Genomic DNA, 22528 nt, shown 5'->3' with positions numbered 1-22528 from the left:
AGGCCACAAGTTTTTTCGTTGGCCTCCTACTGTCCTCCACAATACATGTCATTATTTCTTCAGACACCCAGAAACCACCCAGTTTTCTAGAGCTGAAATGATAAGTTAACTTGTCAGTCAATTACTCTAATTTTACTTTGGTTTTGGTTTATTAGTTGCCATTTTAGCTTTAAAAATTATGATGAACGTTTTATAAACAGTACAACCTGCTGATATGAGGTGAACTGGGAGCTTTTGTTTGGAGGCCTTGGGGCAGTCGCTTGCTTTGCTCTGTGATCTAGCTTTGCCTTAGATTTGTAAAATTGTAAGTGTACTTAGTTACACTCCACCTCTGAAAACAAACCTGATAAAATCAATAATGAAAATAGTCATTCATTGATTTCTGAACAAAGGTCTTTAACATGATCATTAATCAAGGTCATTAAAATATGATTATAATAAAGAATACTAACAATTACAATATTTATAAAAGCCATTCATAAGATAAATAATAAAGGTCATTGATAATTAATTAATATAATGGGTAAGCTCATTGATGAAAGTCGGTGACAGCAGCACTGACTCCGGATCAGCCGTTTGTTTTGTCAAACTGCGACTGTGCAGTATCGTTTTAGGTCGCGCGCTGATGACGTCTCACGGAGAGGAGGTGCGGGTTTGCCACGTCGGTCTCTGTGCAGCGCATTGACACTGTTGCTCCTCCAGCCTGGGGGGTAACTTTTAAACCCGTTTTATGATATCAGCTGGGGACCACGCCACCCTCCAGCATCGCCGGTGCCGTCGTAGCTCGTCCCCGAACCAGTGCAGCCCGGTATACTGAACCTGTGAGGCGGAGAAATGCTCGGCGCTGTGCGGACTCGTCTCAACTGACTGATGCATCCACGTCCAGCTCACTCCTCCGTGTCTTATCGATGTTGTGTGAGTATCGACGTCTTCGCACAGCTTTTAAAACTATTTAGGTTTGTTTCTGAGAGCTACCAGCCAGCTACAGGCTTACATTTTAGTCTCTGCTGAAGTGTGTTTCCAAGTTTCCGCCGTGTACAAAATGACAGCGCTGCCTGATGTCATGAGGTTTACTGCATGTCTTAGCAAGTCTCTGCAAAAAAAGCAGGCAAAAACAAACCAAAAACACCCCCTAACAAAGTGTTGTTCAAATAAAAACTCGCACAGCCACGACAAACACGTAGTTTCTACACAGCTTCACTTTCAGGCGCCTTTCTCCGGTTTCTTGTTCTCTTTTTTCCACTTTCAAAAGAAAAAGTTTGTGTTTTTTTAAGTGAAAACTGGAAACGTGTTGCACAGAATTACAAAATACCATCCTTCAATTCCTCCATAGTAGTTAATTTCTCTAGGTCACGGTTCCTGTTTTCACTTTTGACTCTCAGCTTTAATTTTGGTCCCGTGTGTGTTTGTGTGTGTATGTGTGTGTGAGAGTGAAAGGCTGCTTCCTGTTGAAGACTCATCCTTAACATTGTTTTATATTAGAATACACACTGTCTACAGAGTGGGCTGTATTATCCTCATGTTTCATAAGCCATATCAGTATAAAAGAAATACTAAGGTAGGATGTTACCTGGTTTGGGTCTGTGTTTCGCTGGCTGATGAAGTGGGAGCAGGACTACTTTTTTTTTTAACCTCCTGAAGAATGGTGATAAGAAAATTTATGCATACATTTTATGAAGTCCTTGAATGGAGTTCAGTTGCACCTACACAGACTCAGATGGGACTTTTTAGTATTGATTTTCCTCGTAGTTGGGCTGCAACTATTTGCAATTATTTTATTTTATTATTGCAATTGTTTCCTCAGTTAATCGAGTTGTCATTTTTTTTTCTAGGCTATAAAAGTTATTTTCATTTTCGCTATCGATTAATCTAACAAAAAATCTTTTCTATCTATCCAAAATCTAAATATATTAATTATCATGTGTCACAAAGTATCTGATCCTTATTTTTAAGAAGCTATAAAAAGAAATAAAAAATATTAAAATGTATTATATTTATATAATACATTTTAATAATTTAAAACTATTATATTTATGTATAAATATAATAGAATGTTTGCTTGAATAATTGACTAAAACAATTATTATGTTACCAATATAGTTGCAGATTAATTCGCTGAAGTTAATCACCTAATTGTTGCAGCTCTAATTTTTTCACACACATACACAGTTGCTGCAGTATGACAGCACAGTGACATACAGCAGCAATTCACACTGCTTCACAGAGTGGTAATGTGTCAGGAAATAGTGAAAAATGTCCATCACTGCTTCCCTGAGTGTAGGTGACATCTTGTGTTGATTTCTATTACCAGCAGTTCAGAATCAAAAATATTCAGTTCACTGTCACATAATACAAGGAACAGCAGGAAATCCTGACATTTCAGAAGGTGGAACCAGACAATTTTTGGTAATTCTGTTTGAAATTGTATTTAAATGATTAACCGATTAGCAAAATAGTTAGACATTGTTGTAGATTGAGTAATTGTGTCAGTTTTGTATCAGGAGATGCAACAGTCTCCAAAAAGGACCTGCTTTTGATACAGTTTCCTCATATTTTTAAATTAAGTTGCCATGTCATACCAATGTCTGTCATTTCAGCTCTAATTTCTTCTATACCCATTTAAACACATTTGTGCTGAAATAATTAATTAATTAATCCATTGTCATTTGACAGAAGAATAATTTTGTCAAAGAAAAATACCCAACTTTTGTTGCTTACTTCTTCTCAAATATGAGGATTTGCTGCTTTTTCTGTTTTTGTCTCACTGGAAATTGAACATCTTCAGGTTTTGGGCTGTTGGTTGGAAAGAAACCAACGGATTACTTTTTAATAATTGTTAGTTGCATCCTAAAATACAAACTGGAAACTTGAAACTTTGAATAAATCACTTATGTAGTGCAGCGTACATGGTAGTGTAGTATAGTACATTGACATAAAAGAAAATGAGTGTGATGCAAAAGTGCTAACAAATAATCACAAAGCATGTCATTATTTTGCAATTGAAATTATTTAAATCTTTCCACATCTGGACTGTTAGTTTTGACGTCTGTGGTTTTGAAATCGGTGTGTCTAGACTTTTTCGAAGTGACGCAGAGTGAGAGCTAATTGACTTTTGTTACAATGGATTATTTGACATGTCATAGCAGGAGAGGCCCGGCTGTAATCAATAACAACATAATTATTGGCTGCATTCCATTCAGTTGTGTCAGAGTATTGTTCTTGCTGGCTCACTGACATGCCTAAAATGGAGAAGGGCCCTTTCTAATGTTGGTAGTTACCGGTACACATATGCTTTTTCTACTGTGACAAGTTAAAATGTGTGATGTAACAAAAGCCTATTATCAGCATTAGATAAATTACACAGGTACAGATGTATCAGCACCAGGGAGTTGAGAGGAGGTTTAGGTGTATTCCTCAGATTGCAGGTGGTCAGTTTCACTATTTACCACTCTGAGTGAACAGTGAAAGTAAACTGTGTAAAGTGTCTGCTGACAACTCTAGCACTGATGCACTTCAAATAAATGTTATCTATTGAACAAACAGGTAACAATATACTCCTCTTCAGTCATTTCATTTAGACAGTCTGAAGATTTGCCATTGCCTCTGCAAACACCTTCAGGAGGCCGTTTCCCAATGTGAGTTTAAGTAGGCAGACGGCGTATACCATAAACAGGTCTGAAACCCTGGGTAGGTGTAGATTGGTGGCGGCTCTGTTTGCATTGTTAAGCAGCGGTTTGACAGTTGCCAGGTGTGTTGCGACCTGGAAGGCTTTATTTTGGAACTATTTCTATGAAATGAATTCTCCAGGGGATGGCTTATCACTTTGAGCCAGTTTACGTACACTCAGCTGCTAGTTTATTAGGTGCATCTAGCTAAAACTAACGCAGTCTAATTCACTAAATCCCACTTTGAAGGTTATAACATTCATTCACATTTTCTGTTGAAACTGTTTCAGGTTGAAGTGTTGATGCAACAGGATGATCATTGTTTGTGGCGGAGCTGTGTTGCATTATAGTAAGAGATGCGTCTAATATTTTCTCTACCCCATTTAAGTGACCCACCCCAAGTGAGGTTAAGTTCAATTTCAGAAACACCTGTTGACACTATTCTAAAACCATTTCAACAAAACCTTTTTTAGTCCAAGCAACAGTCCAAACCCCCCCCAGAAAAGAAAAAAGATTTTATGATTATTATATATTAAATTATTGAAATAAAGACAGCCTCTGCTAACATCACAGATGTATCCGCTTTTACAAAATGAAACATCAACATTCAGAAAAAAAGAGCAGAGGCTATTTCACACAACAAATGCCATACATTTTATGAGTGTGCCATTTAGGTTATTATTTCCTAAATAATTTGAAGTAAAGACAAGATATGTAATGTGTGGCTCACCGCACCTGTTGAATATTTCCCTGGGGGGAAACCCTGGCACTTTTCTGAGGGCTGAATGTAGAGCTCACATGGTTTATAAGATGTCATGTCTTTTACCTGAAATAGGTTTCATAAGCAAAGACCAAAGCAGTGCCAGACAGACAAATGGTTTGGGGTTTTTGCTCTTGGCTTCTTTTAAGCTCTGTGAATGAATGCATTAGTATGCTTCAAAGTGCTGCAGATTTCCATGTTGACACAAAAAAAAAAAATTTAGCGCCCAAACCAATCTGACCTAGTGAGATTATTTCACAGGTCTGGACACACCTCCAACTATAATAGTTACTTTTGTTTCAAAGCATTCATCTGTGGCAAAGATCTGTCTGGCCTTATCTCTGATCAACAACAGTGAAGGTAGAATATCTTTGGTATTTCAGGCAGTTGTGTCTAACCTAAAGCCCAGTTTCTTAAAGTTGCTGTGCATTGTGGGAAAATTTCAGGTCTTGCAAAAATATGAACCACGCTCCTTCCAAGCAAAATGTTGTGTAGAATAGTTAAACGCATTTGTTTTAAAAGAAAAAAAAATGCGTTTGAGGTGAACTAGAAACTTTCTCTTTCAGATAGATAATGATTCAAGCCATTTTGCTCTAATGCTAAAGTTGAAGGGAACAATAAAGAGTATAGAGCTGCAATGACTGATCAATTAGTCAGTCAGTCAGTAGGAAAACAGAAAATTAAGGCAGTTGTTTTGATAAATAATTGTTTTGGTAATTTTTTAAGCAAAAAAACTTTCAAATATGTGTGTGTGTGTGTGTGAGACATATATACTACACTAAACTGAATACCTTTTGGTTTTGGACTATTGATCAGACAAAACAAGTCATAAGATATAACCTTGGACTCTGGGAAACTGTAACAGACATTTTTCACTAATTTTGGGCATTTTACCAAACAGCTAATTGAGAAAATAATGGGCAGATAATTTGATAATGAAACTAATTGTTAGTGGCAGCCCAGCTTCACTACTGTTCACTTATTACATGTGTAGTGCAATGTAAGGCAGTGTAAATTGTTGGGACAGATCTATACTCTAATTGTGCTTAATTTGGCTCCAGGGTGCTGTGTTGTAGTGTTGTAAATATGGTTTTAATCCTCATTAGGCCTCAGGTTTGTTAGTTTTTGTTGGGTTTTTTTTTTGTTTTTTGTTTTTTTTCTCCACCCTGTATGTGCTTTTGATGATCTGTTTACTTTTCTTGGTGTAACTCATCTGTGTTGGTTTCCTCCACAGTGGCCTGTTTGTACATGGTGGCTCACTGAGGAGAAGGGGAGGAGTCCCAGCGGCTGTTGGTTGGTGGGCAGCGTCCGTGGTTGCCACGGTAACTGGCGACCATGCCAGGAGGTCGCAGGGGCCCCAGCAGACAGCAGCTAAGTCGCTCTGCTCTGCCGTCCCTGCAGACTCTGGTTGGAGGCAACCTCGGCAATGGTACAGGCCTCAGGAACAGGTACGCACGTACGCACCTGTAACCGGAGGAGAACACAACACATAGTCCTTTTTTTGTATTACTCAGAATATCACAGGCTCACTACTGTCTGTCGTTAAAGCTTCATGAGGATTTTGCAGCTATGCTATGGCAGTGTTGCATTTTTTTTACGTGAACCCTGAAAATAGAGACTAGTAAACATGTGCAAAAGTGTGGACACCCTACTACATCAATACTTAGTGACAAGTCAGTGGGTAGATCTAAATCATGTTGCGTCCACAATATGATATCTAAGTCCTGATTGAGTAAGGTCCCAAAACGTTTGCATATGCCACAATTACTGTTACATTTTTTTTCCATTTTGAAGCTCAATAAGTAAAAAAAAAATAACTGTGCATTAATATAAAAAAATTATGTAATACTAATGATACATATATTTGTTACTCATTATATAAAATTTAAATATTTACTGACCCAATTTCTGTGATCAGTTTGTAGACCAATCCGTGTTGTATACTGCAGGCGTTGTCTGTCTTGTGACAGTTGGGCTTTAATGTTCTTTATTGTTGCGCACTTGGGTGGATATTTCTGTTAGAAACTAAATCAGCCTGAGTTTAGCCCTGAATTCGTCACCCCTGACTAATTTTTGAATCAGGCCTATTTTCAGCCAGATCAGTTGTCATTTGACGTGCAGTTTGATGGGCGTCACAAGGCCTGATGAATCAGTAGAATGATGAATCTGGTGCGGGTGTTAATCAAAAATTTCAGAAAAAGTTTCTATTGATTGACAGTTTAAGTTGCCAATAATTAGCTCTAATCCTCTTAAAACCGGTTACCCTAAAAGAGATATTTCACTTGATTGATGTGGGCTGATACTTGCTGCAAAAAAAGAGATAAATGCGGAGCCTTGTGGTTACGAGGAGAGTGTGACACAAACATCTGTATCCCAGATAGATCTGTCTGAGTGTCTGAATTTTTGTTTGTGTGTCTTCTTTCAGGAGCAGTAACTCAGTGGGTCTGTCTGCCCCACCTCTCTCAGCCCTCATTACTCCGGAACCGGTCCGCCACTCGAGGATCCCCGAGCTGCCGTTGGACAGCAGCCTCCTGTTTGAGTTCCTGCTCTTTCTGTATTTGCTGGTGGCCTTGTTTGTCCAGTACATCAACATCTACAGGACGGTCTGGTGGTACCCATACAGCCACCCTGCTGCGTCTACCTCGCTTGTAAGAACCCACACACACTTAGCACACCCCATCAACTCTGTTGTTTCTGGAAACTTGAAAATCAATGCCTTTTCCTTCTTTAACTTTAAAAGTGAAAAACCCAAACTTGATGCCCACGCAAATTTCATCTTCAGTATGATTACATGACTGTAACCCTCTGTAGTAGTTTTTTTTTTTTTTTTTCTGATTCACTGGTGCCTAATCAGAGGATTCAGTACTGTGTGAAGGGATTGTAGTGTCAAATTTTGTGCAATGTGTGTGTGTGTCTTCTGTGGTGTTAGGTTTTGTATAGCTGTGTATTCTCCAATGAGGGAAATTCCACTATTGTTTGCTTATCTAGCACCTGCTGTTGTTTTGAATGCTATCCTGTATCTGTTGTTTTCATATTGCTCTCGTGTTCTACCTGTTGCTACAGTATTACAATGCTGCAATCACTCGTGCCTTGTATGCAGGTGTTTGGTATCTTAGAAGTTTAAAAAAAAAAAAAGAAACCCAGGTTCTATTAAAAACAAAATGTGACTGAAATGGACAAATTGTGATACATGTGGAACAAACAGAGACACCATTGAAGGTCAAGGCCTGTTAAATTCCAGGAAAAAAGATAGATTTGATGTAAGTCTTGACACCGGTAAAAACGCACCAACTAAACAAAGGGAAAAAGAAAAGGACATGCCCAATCACGCCCAGAAATGCCCCTGAGTTAGGGTACAACCCATCATATAAAATATGATGTACTTTTGGTGATTTTTCAGATGTTCCTGCAGGGTTTCTCGGGCTTTTAAATTCTGTATTGAAGAATAAAGCTCTGTGGATTCAACTTCCTTGGTCTCCAGTGTTTAAGATGTTCCTCTTTGTGTTTTCCCTAAAAAGAAGAGTTGAACACTTAGAAGTTTTTTGGGAAGAAAAAGACTGAACGAATGAATGAGGAGTAAAAGAGTAAGGTGTGGGCACTCGGCAGGACTTGGACTCAGCTTAAACTGGCCCACAGCTGGGTCTACAGCCTTGCCTGAATAATCCACATCAGGATCACCTCAAAACATTGAATTTCCCTGGCATTTTAAACCTTCTTTAAAATAGGGATATAGAATAGATAAACTGGGCTTGTAACTTAATTTTCATATGTATTTGTTTACCTATTTAGCTGCTAATTTGTTTTCTGTCTTCTTGTTTTAACCATTGTTTTCTTTTTATATGTAATTAGGTATATTTTTATTTATTGCTGTTTGTCTCATTGTCTGACTGAGGTGTTCTTGTTCTTGTGGGGAAAATGTTGTTCAATTGTTGAATTGAAAGACTGATATTATTATGAAATATTGGAGTGAAATGGTACAATTCCAAAAATGTCTTCATGGAAAACTAATGCCAGGCTTTTTTTCACCTCTCTGTTGTTTCTACAGAACTTTCATCTAATGGACTATCACTTGGCTATCTTCATCACCGTCATGTTGGCCAGGAGGCTTGTTTGGACGATAGTTTCAGAGGTAAACGTACAGACGTATATACAATCAGTTAACACATTTTAGAACACACTGCTCCTGTGGGAACTGAGCCCCTTGATGGTGGCAGTGTTGGTGCCAGAGCGTCTCTGATACCTGTGACTTATCCTGTCTCGTCCAGGTGTCTCAGAGCAGCGGCGGATCACTGCTCCGCTACGTTGTTCTTATCGCAGCTCGGCTCTGCCTGCTGACCATGTGTGGCTGGGTGCTCTGCTGGACGCTGGTCAACCTCTGCAAGAACCACTCTGTGCTCAACCTCCTCTTCCTGGGATACCCGTGAGTCTTTGAAACCCCCCAACCTCTTTCCCTCTAAAGGCCAGGGTGTGCTTGTACAACCTGTCAGCGGATCGTGTCTTTAGGCAAGAGAGTTTATACCTGTTACAATCTTGTGTTGTCACCATACAAAATTATGACTTTGATGCAATACCTGGCTAAATATCTCGATACTGATACTGAAGACTAAAGACTAAAGACTAATACTAGAATACTAGAAAATGGGTTGCTTTCCACCTGCTTTGTTGACAAGGTCAGCAAGAGCTCTTGCATTTGGGTCTTGTCACCGTGAAAGCTTCAGCTTTTATATGAGAGAAAAAAGTTCTTTCTCCCTGTGTGCCTGCAGGGAGTGGAAGCAGAGCAGAGAAATGTGATATCATGTCGTTTTTAATGGCAGGTTGATGTCGTATCTTTCTAGTATCGGTATACTGTGCAACAACATACTGTTCTAAATGGCTGCACTTAAAGGCAAGGCATCATGGGCAGGTGTGCAATAAATCATACGAATGGGGATAACAGCGAACGCTTTTTCAAGTTCAGGTTCAAACCCGTCTTCCTTTCTCACCTCTGCACACTTCACTTTGTGCAGTGGGTTCGAATGTTGGATTGTCCATTTTGAAAAGTTACAGAAATGGGTGGATGCTGCCCCCGATTCCAACATTGTAAAGGTGTGGGGGTAAGCATAGTATCACTTTAACTCACCTGTAAACACACATGTATGGGGTGGAGCCAAAGTGGCTGCTGGTCGAAACCTACCGTCCACCCCATACATGTGTGTTTACAGGTGAGCCACCCTATGTATAAAATTTTCTTGATTTACAGGAACCACAATTGCCTGATTACCACAGATGTCATCATAGATTTTCCTTTTCAGCCTGCCATCATTCAAATCTAAAACTCGCTGCTCTTTTCTTGTGTCTTCGTTCAATCACCGCCCTCCCCCCATGCCAGATTTGGTGTGTACGTCCCGCTCTGCTGTTTCCATCAGGAGGGAGGGAAAAGCCAAACGGCACCGGCTGACTGCGATTACCCAGCCGACCACCAGCAGACCGACCTAGCAGAGACTCCTTATTTTCGACCACGTGACTTCCTCTTCCTGTTACGAGAAAACCTCAGAGAGCAGTTTTCCAGTCCCCCGCACATGCCCACTCACACCTGCCCGCCACACACACACTCACACACCCCGGAATTGATTCGAGCCGAGGTGGAGGAGCTGAAGAGCGACTTCAACCGTCGAATCAAGGAAGTGCTGTTCAACTCGCTGTTCAGTGCTTACTATGTAGCCTTCCTGCCTCTCTGCTTTGTCAAGGTTAGTATCCATTTTTTTCCTTTAAGATTTTACTCTTGATTTTCAGACTTTGCTAAATTTTAGGTGAATTTATCTATCTCTGATACTTACTTTCCATAGAGCACCCAGTACTATGACATGCGTTGGTCATGTGAGCATCTGATCATGGTGTGGATCAATGCGTTTGTGATGCTGATGAGTCAGCTGCTGCCCCCCAGCTACTGCGACCTGCTTCATCGCTCGGCGGCTCACTTGGGCCGCTGGCAGAAACTCGAGCACGGCTCGTACAGCAACGCACCTCAGCATGTGTGAGTGGCCCTTTGTGCACACGTTTGTACGTTCACAGAGGTTTTAAAAATGATTCTGTTAATGTTGTGTGTATGACTGTGTTGTTAATATGTTTTGCAGGTGGTCAGAAAGCACTGTTTGGCCTCAGGGTGTGTTGGTACGGCACAGTCGATGTCTCTATAAGGCAGTCGGGCCCTATAATGTCGCTCTGCCCTCTGATGTTTCCCATGCAAGGTTTTATGTGAGTATCTGTACTTTATATTATGTACGTACATAATATCAATTTATGTAACCTGTAAATTATTTACTCACTTGAGGGTGGACGAAATAATAAGGGCACCTTTACAATATCATACAACAATAGCACAAACTACACTGTTGTACAGTTGGTTCCCTGCAACTTATTAAAGCAGAAAAAGGGTTAAGACATCAACCATGAACCACAGCGTCCCCATTTCATGTCCAACAGTGGGCCTCTGTTGCATCCCTCTCTCTCTTTCTCCTTTCTTGTCATCTCTCTGCTGTCTACAGTTTCAATCAATCAGTCAGACTTTATTTCTATAGCACTTTTACAAACACATTGTAACAGTGCTTTTGGCGCACACACCGAAAATACATCAAAAATCAACAGTGTAAAAGAAAAATTAGGCACTTGAATAAAAACAGGAACTGAGGAAAGTACAGTAAAGGACAGTGAAGCTTTAAATTGCCACAAAAAAATTCCAACTTCCAAAGGGAACTTTCACGGGGCTTTCAGCCTATTTTCATGATCTCTATAAAGAGATGGAGTTTGCTCACTTATTGTAGAGACAATATATAGTTCTGGTGTTGAAGCTTTGCCTCTATAGCTCAATCCACCATGTGTCACACAGACCGGACACAGGAGCTGCCTGTGTAATCTGAATAATCCTGTATTGTATTACATTGTACAAGTGTTTATTTTATTGTGTCCACCCCCTGTATATCAAATCTTTTCATCTATGACCCTCTATATGCTGTGTAATTTTTTCCTGGCTTTTTCTTCCTGTCTGTTGGTCTTCCAGTTCCTGTTTCACAAGCCATTGCGGATCCTGAACCTGCTGATATGGATCGAATCGAGTGTGGTTTTGTACCAGTTATACTCTCTGCTGCGCTCTGAGCGCTGGAACCACACTTTGTCTCTGGGCCTTATTCTCTTCTGCAACTATTATGTCCTTTTTAAACTGCTCCGAGACCGCATTGTGCTGGGGAAGGCCTACTCCTACCCTCTGTCCTCCAACAGTTTGGGGCTCAAGTCGCAGTAAAGGCTCTGCACAGCGAGACCTCACCTATGAACTCTGCATTTGGAGGGGAGATGGGTGGAGGTCTGGTAAAGTGGAAGACCAGGGGGATGTTTAGTGCTCACGCTTGAAGGTTAAGGGACAGACTGTGAACTCATAATTGTGTTTTGATACGGTTCTATTTTTAATGCAATGTTTATATATACCTATTTAAAAGAATATTTTTATTTTGTATACTATTTCGAGTTACGCCGGGCATTACCACACTGACAACATTAGCATGTTGTGTTATGTTGTTGCTAGGTGACAGGGAAGTCAGGGAATGCCAGGAGGTGACTTTCACCAAAGATATTTTAAGTGCAAAGGTGGCCAATCACAGAGCGGATTTGGCCTCTGATGGTCAGTTAAACCAGATGAGCGATTCAGAGCAGTGGAAGGAGTCGTGCCTGAGATCCTGAATCCTGATTGGCAAATTATCTGCTTCAGCCTTGAGGCTCCTAAATCTTAAATCAGTTGTTGTTTGGGGTAGCAGGTTGATTTGATCATTTCGGCATTGTTGCAGCAGTTAATGCTGATCCTTTAGCACAGCTCTTTAAGGAATAATTTGACATTTTGGAAAATGCCCTTATTTGCTTTCAGGCAGAGAATGAGAAGATCGACACCACTGCGTATCGATGACACTGATGTCTTTATTGTAAATGAGAAACCAGTGCAAGGTTAGCATAAAAACTGGAAATGGTGAGGCAGCTAGACTGGCTTTGTCCAGTGGTAACAAAATCTACCTACCAGCCCCTCAAAAGCTCATCAGTTAACATGTTGTATCTCCTTCATTTGACCTGAACAAAAGCCGAAGTGTAAAAACAATTATTTCCCGGGGTGTTATGTAATAATTCCCCACACAACCCAACATACAACAACAAACTGTTGTTTTGCACTTCTGTTTTTTTTTTTCTTTTTTCAAAGATTGAACAAATGAGATATACCGTGTTCCCTGTTTCCAGTCTTCGAAGCAAAACTCACAGACTGCTGGGTGTAGCTTCGTCTTTACCGTACAGACATGAGGTATCAATTTCTCATCTAACTCCCTGCCATAAAGAAAGTAAGTGAATTTCCCAAAATGTCTTAACTATTCTTAAAGCCGAGCTTCAGTGTGGATTTTTACCACAATATCAAATAAAACTTTGACTGACTTGAGATCAGTCTTTATGTAAAACACCATAGGTACTCCTGTCCACTGCCTCTTCAGAGAATGCTGTATTCTTCCTCATTCGCCTTTCTTACCTTTTACTATCAGTGTCTGCTTGTCTCACATCACTGGCTATCTGGAGGAGCAGTTTCAGCACGAGGCTTCATACACTTTCATTGCCAGATTGCCAACAAATGAGAAGGGATTGAGATACTATAGGCGTGTTTTGGTTCTGGTTCATTAAAAAGTGTAAAGTTTGAAAGGCTGCTGCTGTAACCACGTCTTTATGAAAGTCAAAACTCTCACCACACTTTGACATGCTGAAATCTTCTTGCCATGGTATAGCAAATGACTCATTTGTGTTCCTAAAAGCCATCCAGACACTTTATTGAAATTTGGTGCCAGAATGCTTAAACCATAATGGGAGTGAGGACCATATCGCATCACTTTCATCTCTTTGTGGACTGGATGCAGATAACAGAATGAATGTGGCTATTAATAAAGTTTTCTGTTCTCAGGATCTAACCTTTTCCCACTGCAAATACGTTGTTGTCGTCACGCTCTTATATGGGTTTTTCAGCAGAGCATGTATAACAGTGTGATTTCATGATGACTGCAAAATCAAAGAGTGATGACAGCTGGAGGGGAAAGACCGGATGTGTCATCTCGTTGCCAGTTCATCTATTTTCAGTTACCGGAACGGTGTTACAAACAGGTTGCCTTGTATGTTGTTGCCTTTCTCTTCAGCCACACTTGGTTCACATCCTTTTACTCTCAAATGCTTTCCTCTTTATGAGCCTTCACTCCTTCACCGGCTTAAATCTGCTTGCAGTGCGTAACTTCGGGCACTATTAAGTATTAGTGTCAGGACCCCCGTTAGCTGGCCCATATTTAGATAGAAATCAATACAACTTGAACAGAAAAGCCTTTTTTATCAGGGGGTAAGGTCTAAGCAGAAAATCTGAGAATCAATATTTCCTGTGCTGTTGTGAATTTCATGTTGACTGTTCCAGTCAAGTTTCAGGTTGAGTGTAAATGAGGTGGGGGAAGCTGTTTTAGAGTTGAAGCAGTGTGTACATCTGATTCACAGAAGCGTGAGGAAGCTTTGATTGAACTCAGATGTCATTCATGTGCCCACTATTCTGCTTTGTCTGCAAAATCAATCAGCTTTTTGGTGCTTATATCTGTTTGTGACCATTTTCCACTTGAATGTAGCAAATTTTGAAACTGGATGGTGCTGTTGACTTGAATCGGCATGTTTTTGTAATTGGTAGTGATAGCCTTCAATTGAGCACCATCACTGAATTACCAGTTTTGAATGGTTGTAGTATTATGCCATCTTAAGCTTGCCCTCATCTTGCTAATGCCAAAACGAGATATTTCAAGGTTTGCTTTAAATTCTGCTTCTTCATCAGTTCTTAACTGAATGTTAAGTCTTTGCTCAGATAACACACATTTTGTCTGCTTTGTTTGGTCTGGTGAAACACATGAGATCACAGCTGAAGAAGAGAATTGAGGAGTGAGATTTTGAAAGGTAATACGTTCATCACGTCCTGACCACATTGCCCATAAAGTGTAACTTGATCGTCCTCTGGCTTACATGAAATTTGGAGATGGAGATAGAAGTCAAATTTATGCTGACAGTGTCGATCTGCGTTCCCCTTTGCTATAAAAATTGTCAAATTGAGTGGCAGAGTTTGTTTTCTATGTGCCATAGCCCAGGATTCAGACTCCTGGATGAACATGTAGGTGCTGGAGAAGTCATAGGAGCTGGTCCTCATATTTCGGCTTTTTACAGTGTTCATTTTCCCTACAGCATTTCTGAAAATGCTTTTTGACATCTGAAATAAAACAAATGGTGTTTAAACCAAGATTGTCTGTATTTCTCTGTGCATAAAATATGGTGTGAGCAGGCTGAGAAGAAATATGTGACACAGTGGCATATTTCAAAGCATGTATTTCATTAAATTCTCCAGAGGCTTAAGTTTCAGAAACACAAATAATGCAACGTAACAAATGTGAGGAGAAAGTAAAAAGTGCTTATGTAGGCCTAGTTTAAGTCGATATAATGTTCATTGCGGGCACCTGCAATGTTTTATCTTTGCCACCAGGGGGAGCTAAATATTAAAGTACAACATTCAACAAAATGTGCTTTATATAACAAGTAATCTGCAGCCTTGGCAAGAGTCACCTGCAGTCATTGAACATCAATCTGTGTGACACGTTGAAAGTTCTTCCAAAAATTTCTTCACTGTTAATTTAGCTGACTGAGTACACTGTGCCCGTAAACAACTAGTGTGTCCACTGAGAGAAGATACATGATAGCTTGGAGAGAAATAGTTGGCACCTTTGGCAGCTGACTTTTACATTCATCCACAAAAATCATCATTTTCAGTAGAAAAAGTTTGAACAGTGCAATCTTTAGTATTAGCTCACGAAAAGGGCTATGATGCATCTAACAACTTTCCCAGTCTTGCTGCTTAGGCTTTATTCCAAAACTTCTTTTTACATCTGTCCATGTTCCAGATCTGATGAGCTTGCGGATAACTTTTTGTCCAGATAAATGTTCCAAGAAGCAGAAAAACCTTCTTCTGTTCTACAAGAACCACCTGACCTCAATGTTTCCCCAGCTAACCCAAATAAAACTAACATTTTCATGTTTTAGAAAAGTGAGTGTAGATGCAAAACTAAGCATAAATGAAATGAACACATCCTGTTCACATAATTTAGTGTTGTTACTAGATTTATGTCTGTCATTACTGATATTGGCATCTGAGAATAGGGGCAACAAACAATATTTTGATACTCATACCGATGTTATGTCAGTGCTGTAAGTAGTGGGGTGAAAAGTGTGGATTGTTGAAGTCCCAATATTGCAGAAAGTTGTTTGAGGATGTAGTGAGCCTGTGGTTTTGTAGCTACACCCCTGTGTCATCCTCACTCTCACCTCACCCTCTTTTCTTCAACCCTCTCTGCAGTCCACAAAGTTTCCTTTTATCCAGTAGCAGATCTGAGCATATTTGAGAGGCGTGATTCTCACGGCCACATTAAATTCCTGAGACGCCCCTTGTCGCTCCACCCACTGATGCCCAGAAAACACACCTATCACTTTCCTCTCCCAACGCCGGTGCCTTCCGTCCCACATCCGGGCGTAGACTCCTGAACCGCTGGCCCCGGGTTGAGCATCACAGTGCTGATACAGCAGATCTGATGTCTCCTCGCCGGCGCGACAAAACCGATACACCAGCTTGCCTGGACGGTCATTATCAAATCCTGAGAAGTGGACTCGTCGACCAGGCAGCCTCTGAGCTGGGGGGCTGACTCCTAACTTCATGTGGCGGCGTTTGTGGGGCTTCTTGAGTTCAAGCAAAGCGTAGTCATAGTCCATCCCAATGTCATTGGCATTCCCTTTAATCCACCCCTTGGGAACATGGGTGCGCTTGGCTCTGATCCACTGGAATTTCATTTTGTCGTTGGTTGGTGGGGCGTAAGGAGCAGGGCCACCTTCAACATGGTTGGTGAAGTTGGAGGGAATGGAAAAGGAAGAAGGCTGTGAGTCTCGTTGCTTGGGTTTTAAAAAGCCAACCCGGAGCTTCTGGGCTCCTTTCACATAGTTTTTGCCATCATGAACACAATGAGCAGCTGTGAGAACATGACGGTCCCCCACCAGTGTACCAGAACACCCGGTGGACAGTTTAACAGCCACTGAGAAAGGATATTTAAGCAGGAAGTTCTGTCCAGCAATGCTAAAACGTCCATCATGGCCAAAGATCTGTCGCTTTCTCCTGACATGTGACCGCTCAGCAGTCCCAGACCCTGAGGAGTATGCCGGGATGGTGTTAGAATTAGGGTTGTAGCCATAGATCCCAACGGCGGTCTCAGTTAGTTGACCATCAGAGTGGAGAGTCTCATAGGCCAAAATATGCATCATGTCCCAGTAGCTTCGTTTAGGGGCTCTTTTGTGGCATTCTGGATCACAGGGGGAGGTGACATCCAGACGGGCCGGATGTAGGAAGTGAGGGGCAGGTCGAGGCTCCGTGGTCTGTGGGAGGACCACAGGGACACGCTGGAGAATCCACTGGGGGAGAGAGGAGGAGGAGGAGAAAACAGGGAGAAGGGAAAGGAGAAGGGAGGTAAACCTGTGGATGGATGGGAGGGAAGATCAGTTGAACTACTGTACTAAAAAGATGAAATGTATCAGACCCAACATCTATTTCTTTCCCTGAGACCAAGCCAATGTCTGGGCCCCTCACGCTGTCTGCAGGAAAAACATCGTCATTCCTAAAAACAGCATCATAGATTTACATTTACAAGAGTGGGAGTTGAGGGGAAAAGTATTTTAACTTGAAGATTTTTTTTTTTTTTTTTTTTTATCAGCGCTGGAATTTGGCAGCTGTAAACTTTAACTATTTGTAATGCTGCAAATATGACAGACAGGGCAAAGATCAGGCCTTTCTAGGCTCTGATGGAAAATTCTTAAAGTGGCCGTGGGGATTGGCCTCAAGTCTGCAAGAGTGGCTGAATAACAAGCTTCTTTACACTAAATCTTTACACTCACACCTTCCTCTGTCTGTTCCTCTCACTGGAGGCTACAATATATTGTGCTGTCATGGAGGTGCAGGAATTTAGTGAAGTAACTTGTAAAAAGAAATCTTATCTGTATCTTGCAAATCGTGCAACACATACAGTTAAGGGCCATGATTAGGACCTTAATTTTAGGAGGAAAAAAATATAATTTTCTGGAAAGTCATTCTCCATCCGTCGTTTTTTATTTACCACAGCAATAATTAGACGTTAACATTCCCTTCCCTTCCCTTCCCTTCCCTTCCCTTTTATGACTGTCTTAAATAAGTATTGCACAGCTTACTGCCTTACGCACAGACAAACCTGACATAGAGGCGACTTACCTGGGGAGCGCAGAACGGGAGTGCATGGTTTAGCGTCTGCAGGTGATCGGGTGGCTGAACACTGAGGGGAAAACCCCCTCAAACCAGAACTGACAGAGCCTGCGATGGGAGTTTAACGTGTGAACACTCCTGCTGCAAAAAGAGACCAGTAGTCTCCTCGGCTCTTTCCTCAGGAACTGACGGCTTTATTTAATCCGTGACAATTTGGAGTCGCCCAAACGTAGCAGCCGGGTCGACAGAGTTGGATCATTGTTCGCAGCAGGAAGAGGTGGTCTCCTGTCTGCCTGAGCTCACAAGGCTTCATCTGCAGACAAGGATATACAGAGTGCGTGGATCCGACCCCAACGCGGTCATGTGACACATCGCATCACTGCTGCTGGTTAGTTACCAGCTTACTGCTGTTCACCAACTCCTCATCAATGGTCTCCGTTGACGAGGAGATGTTCAATAAGATGTACGCTTGTAATCGTCATTACTTCAAATACAGGTTTGACTTTTGTTGATGCATTTGTCATTTGCACTTTTGACTTCCATGCATTTCCATGCACCTCTGACAGTGCACATCACACCAGTATTTAAGAGGAATATCTCGCTCAGGTTTTCGTTATGAATAATATTAATAACGTAATATGGTTTTGTTTTGATTTGATCTGATTCCAGATAACAATGACAGAGACCAAGAACAACTGTGGACCAAAGTGCTTTGACAAATACGGTCAGATAGAAACACAAATAATAATGAAAATCAATAAAAGCATGAAAATTTGTATTTATGGATAAAAGTGCAAAACCACAACAGGTATATTTCACAGATAACTAATGAATGATATGAACTGAACCACCAGTCATTTCTTCAGTATAATATTAAAGTGACAGGATACATTCATTAACTGACAGTGATTGATTTTCTGTCAATAGGCTTTTTGATTTACAACTAATAATTCAGCACTAATCTCCATGTTCTTATTGTGAGTCATGAGTTGGGCTTGTTTTTTAATTGCGTGTATAAATAGTGGCCTTATCATGATGTACAGAATTAATTTCTCCTTTGTATTTTGAGGGATACTATGTCTGTGATATTTAATGATTTGCATAATGACTTCTGAATAATGGCTTTACCTTGTAATGGCCTCAGGCTGTCATAATTTAAAGAGACTAAAGGGGCATTTTAATGTCATATAAAGTGTTCAGCTAATTCAGAGTTATCAGTTTATTTACATTCAGAACTAACAAAACAATCTTTGAGGAGCTGCTCAGAGGTTACAGTCTCTTGAGCTTTTGTTATCAGCAGGACGGGCCAAAACAGCTGGACAGAGACGAGTGCTGCCTGTCCAGAAACTGAGCCTGTAGTGAGGAAATGTAAGGGTGCAGAGATGATGATGGAAAAGGAACATGTAGGGTGTAGCTGTATTTGTTTGTTAGTATTTGAGAGAAAAATTGAGAAGTTGCACACACTGTGACCTTCTTGTTGTATAAACACCGACCCACATTCCTTCTTTAGATTGAGCAACACAATGACATTCCCCCTCTTTCATTTTTCTTTTTTTCCTTTGTGTCTCTCTCTTTCTGCCACACACAAACACATCCACAAACATTGTCAAACTACTCATTAAATGATTATGTCGTACACATACATCAATGTTCCACCCAAACAAACTTTCACACTGTTGATTCACTGGGTTGGTCACCCTCATGACTCTTGGCATCAATCACAAAGACCATTCACTGGGGCGAAAGCTGTTAAGTTCATAACAAAAACCTCACTCATTTCACATCATGCAGCTGTAATTATTCTTTCTGAAATAAGACATTTACATTGTTTGTTGTGAAGGCTTATTTAAGAGGGCAGAGTGTGTTTCCGATGCCACTGTTGGAAGCTAGATTTCCACTTGACCCACCCATGCTTAAAAAATGTGCAAGCTGTTGCTAAATATTATGCTATGTAATGACTTCATTAGGCTCAAGTACCACCAGAAAGACAGGGAGAGAGAAGGAATGAACAAGAGAGGTGGGGGTGGTAAGTGGGGGCTCATGCATGGCTGAACACTTAGGCAACCTCCACCCATCTGTGTCCTGCAGCAATTTGTTCACAGATGGACTTTGTAATGAAAAACACAGTGTCAGCAGTTATTCTATTCTTGTGAGATATATTTACTGTTTGTGCAGCTGATTTTTTTTTAAACTGCCAAATTAAAGCAATAGTTCAACATTTTGGGAAATACTTTTATTTGCTTTCTGGTGGAGGGTTAGATGAGAAGAACAATATCACTGTACTGAATTTGTTGCTAGACTCAGCCATTAGCTTAGTGTAAAGACTGGAAACGGGAAACAGCTAACCTATCTGTGGTCAAAAATAACAAATCCACCTAGCAGCGTCTCAAAAGCTCACTAGTGAACATTAAGTTATTTAAAAGTGACTCAACACCTCTTGCAAATCTTGTATTTGCAGATATTCAGTGATTTGTCCTTTCACCTTGCTGAGGTGAAGTACAGGTATACTTGTAGTCCAGATGACATCTCTGCTGGATGTGGTTACAGGTACAGCATGACACGCTATTTCACCCAAGGTGAAACAGGCTTGAAGCATTTAACCAGAGAGGGCAGCAAAATGCTGCTTTTCAACCTCGTCTCAGGTGACTCTTTAAATCTTGTTGTCACCCTGAAGGTGCCAGTGGAGACTGAACTGCTTCTTTGACAAAGTTACTGCATCTGGCAAAGAAGTCGTCCAGTACTTGGCCCCTGTAAAACCGCAAACTGTTCCTTTTGCACTTTGGTTTTTGTTTGAATTACACAAACAAATTATTACATGTTAATCGGTGACCTTTAGATGTGCTGGCAGCAGGTTCTGTTACCTTCGGACAAAAGCAGGCTAGCCGTTTCCCCTTGTTTCTGGTCTTTATGCTAAGCTACGCTAACTGACTGCTGGCTACAGCTTTGTATTTACTGTACAGACTTGAGAGTGGTATAGTTCCTCTCATCTATCAGCAAGAAAGCAAATAAAATAATGAACTATTCAGTCTCCTGCAACTGATTATAGATCAGCACCTTTGCCAGGACACAGGGTGGACCTGCTGGCTCATCAAGCACTGCTCTGAATAACCCAAAGCCCCACCCATCCCAAAACACAAATTTACAGTTAATACACACACACACACACCTCTCCCTCGCTCTCTGGAGCAGTATCTGGGACAGTAGGGTCTGCCAGTGTCTCACCCTCCTCTCGTCCTGTTAACTCTGATCAGCTCTGCAGCTCTCATCAGTTTAAGGACATGCGTGCACAGATGAGAACTAATTGTTATCTGCAACAGCAAGAACTGATCTGTTGGAATGATAAGAAAATATCTACAGAGGGTGTGGTTATAAAACTTCAGGTAGCTCTGAGGTTTCACTCATGTATAAACATGAAAAACCAGCAGACTGGCAAAGCTGCTTGCACACAACTATGGAGCGCAGAAGCCAAACTGAATATAAAAGAAGAGTTTTGGAAGAATATGTTAATATTTCTTTTCTAGGACGACAGGAAGGGGAGTTCCTTTTTACCAATGCCTGGGTGCTAATAAGGGAGACATTTCTGTTTGTCTTGAATTGTTATGAAAGAGCCCGTTTGTTTGGCTATGCCCGCTGTTGTCAAGGAAACCCACATTCCCCAGAGTACTGTTCATGTTAATTGTTTTATTCCTCCCACTCTCCTCCTCTTGCTTCTGGCCACAGACACAATCAAGCAAGTGTGGATGGCCTCACATGTTTGAATTCTCTCTTTTTATGTCCCTCTGTCTGTCTGTCTCTGTCTGCTCTGTTCCTTCTTTGTTTTTTCCCCATCTCTGTGCCTCTCTGTCTCGTTTGAATCATCTCTTCCATCCTGGGCCTCTTCTCTCGTTCGTCCCAAGTGGCCGTGAAACAGCTGTTTGGCAAAACAAGATAACCACAGAGGCCTTTTGAGAAGTTATTTGCTGTGAAATCTTGGGGGAACTTAAGCCAAGTTTAAAGCTCAAGGCAAAGCCAAGAGGAAGATAATACAACTGTTGGCAAGCACAGTTGATATATAACTTTTAACGCCTCATGTAAAAAAATGCTCTTTCGCTCAGCTGCTGTTGAAGGAAATGTCCACTCCTGATGCTCAGTACATTCCAGGAGTTATTTTGTCTGTTTAGAGTATTTACTTTCCTCCACTCTGTACATACATGTAAATATCATGTTGTGAAGTTCCACAATAATATTGCTGATAGCATTGCAACCGCAATAGAGGGATTTTATACTTATATTGATTTCAGTCTGTGGCCTCAACAGTCACTTCTTGGTGGACACTCTATATATTGAATGCAGACAATGGGAGCGGTCACATACGCTGGAAATGTCAACACTCTACAATCAACCATATAGTGACAGTTGGGATTTTGTGCTTTGTGTTTTGAACTTTGTTCTGCTGCATTGATGTGTTTCTTGGTGTTTAACTGCCACTGTCAGTCGTTTGAATAGTAATCATAATTGTGCTCATTCACGTGAAACTAGAGCACAAGACTGTTTCACCTCTGACCACTCCCAGCACATGTGGTTGGGTGTGGTCAGGTGCGGGCTCTTGTTGCACCTATGACCACATCTAACAGTGATGTTGTAGGGTCCTGGAGTCCACCTGTATGTCACTGCAGTAAGGTGAGAAGTTAAACCACCGGAGTTTGGAGAAAACAAGGTTTTATGCGACGTTAAATTACTCTTTAAAGAGCAACTTAAAACCAAGTGAAATTTTGCATCTTTTTGTAC

At 41.0% G+C, this 22528-nt stretch overlaps 2 protein-coding genes across 2 annotated transcripts; one reads left to right on the top strand and one right to left on the bottom strand.

Annotated features, from left to right (window-relative positions):
* Window positions 1-654: 654 nt before the first annotated feature.
* Window positions 655-14725, top strand: tmem39a (transmembrane protein 39A). The gene is made up of 9 exons (XM_041036701.1): window positions 655-915; window positions 5660-5873; window positions 6851-7073; window positions 8471-8554; window positions 8691-8845; window positions 9794-10151; window positions 10251-10438; window positions 10539-10659; window positions 11462-14725. Exons 2-9 carry the CDS (start codon window positions 5761-5763, stop codon window positions 11699-11701), a joined length of 1482 nt encoding a protein of 493 aa, XP_040892635.1. The 5' UTR covers window positions 655-915; window positions 5660-5760; the 3' UTR covers window positions 11702-14725.
* A 78-nt stretch (window positions 14726-14803) lies between these two features.
* On the bottom strand, window positions 14804-18109 carry LOC121185336 (serine protease 23-like). Its single transcript, XM_041043374.1, has 2 exons — window positions 17771-18109; window positions 14804-17002 (listed from the first exon to the last, which is right to left on the bottom strand). Exons 1-2 carry the CDS (start codon window positions 17794-17796, stop codon window positions 15826-15828), a joined length of 1203 nt encoding a protein of 400 aa, XP_040899308.1. The 5' UTR covers window positions 17797-18109; the 3' UTR covers window positions 14804-15825.
* Between the last annotated feature and the right edge of the window lie 4419 nt (window positions 18110-22528).

Source organism: Toxotes jaculatrix, chromosome 1, assembly GCF_017976425.1.
Source record: "Toxotes jaculatrix isolate fToxJac2 chromosome 1, fToxJac2.pri, whole genome shotgun sequence".
In the NCBI taxonomy this organism is placed as follows: Eukaryota; Metazoa; Chordata; class Actinopteri; family Toxotidae; genus Toxotes; species Toxotes jaculatrix.
The sequence above is the reverse complement of the archived record's forward strand: the minus strand, read 5'-3'. Positions and strand labels throughout refer to the sequence as shown.

Coding starts and splice junctions, on each gene's coding strand:
- tmem39a (XM_041036701.1), top strand. CDS start 5,761: ATGCCAGGAGGTCGCAGGGGCCCCAGCAGACAGCAGCTAAGTCGCTCT. Junction 8,555..8,690: donor TTTGGACGATAGTTTCAGAG/GTAAACGTACAG, acceptor TGTCTCGTCCAG/GTGTCTCAGAGCAGCGGCGG. Junction 10,439..10,538: donor AGCAACGCACCTCAGCATGT/GTGAGTGGCCCT, acceptor TATGTTTTGCAG/GTGGTCAGAAAGCACTGTTT.
- LOC121185336 (XM_041043374.1), bottom strand. CDS start 17,796: ATGCACTCCCGTTCTGCGCTCCCCAG. Junction 17,003..17,770: donor TCCCGTTCTGCGCTCCCCAG/GTAAGTCGCCTC, acceptor ATCCATCCACAG/GTTTACCTCCCTTCTCCTTT.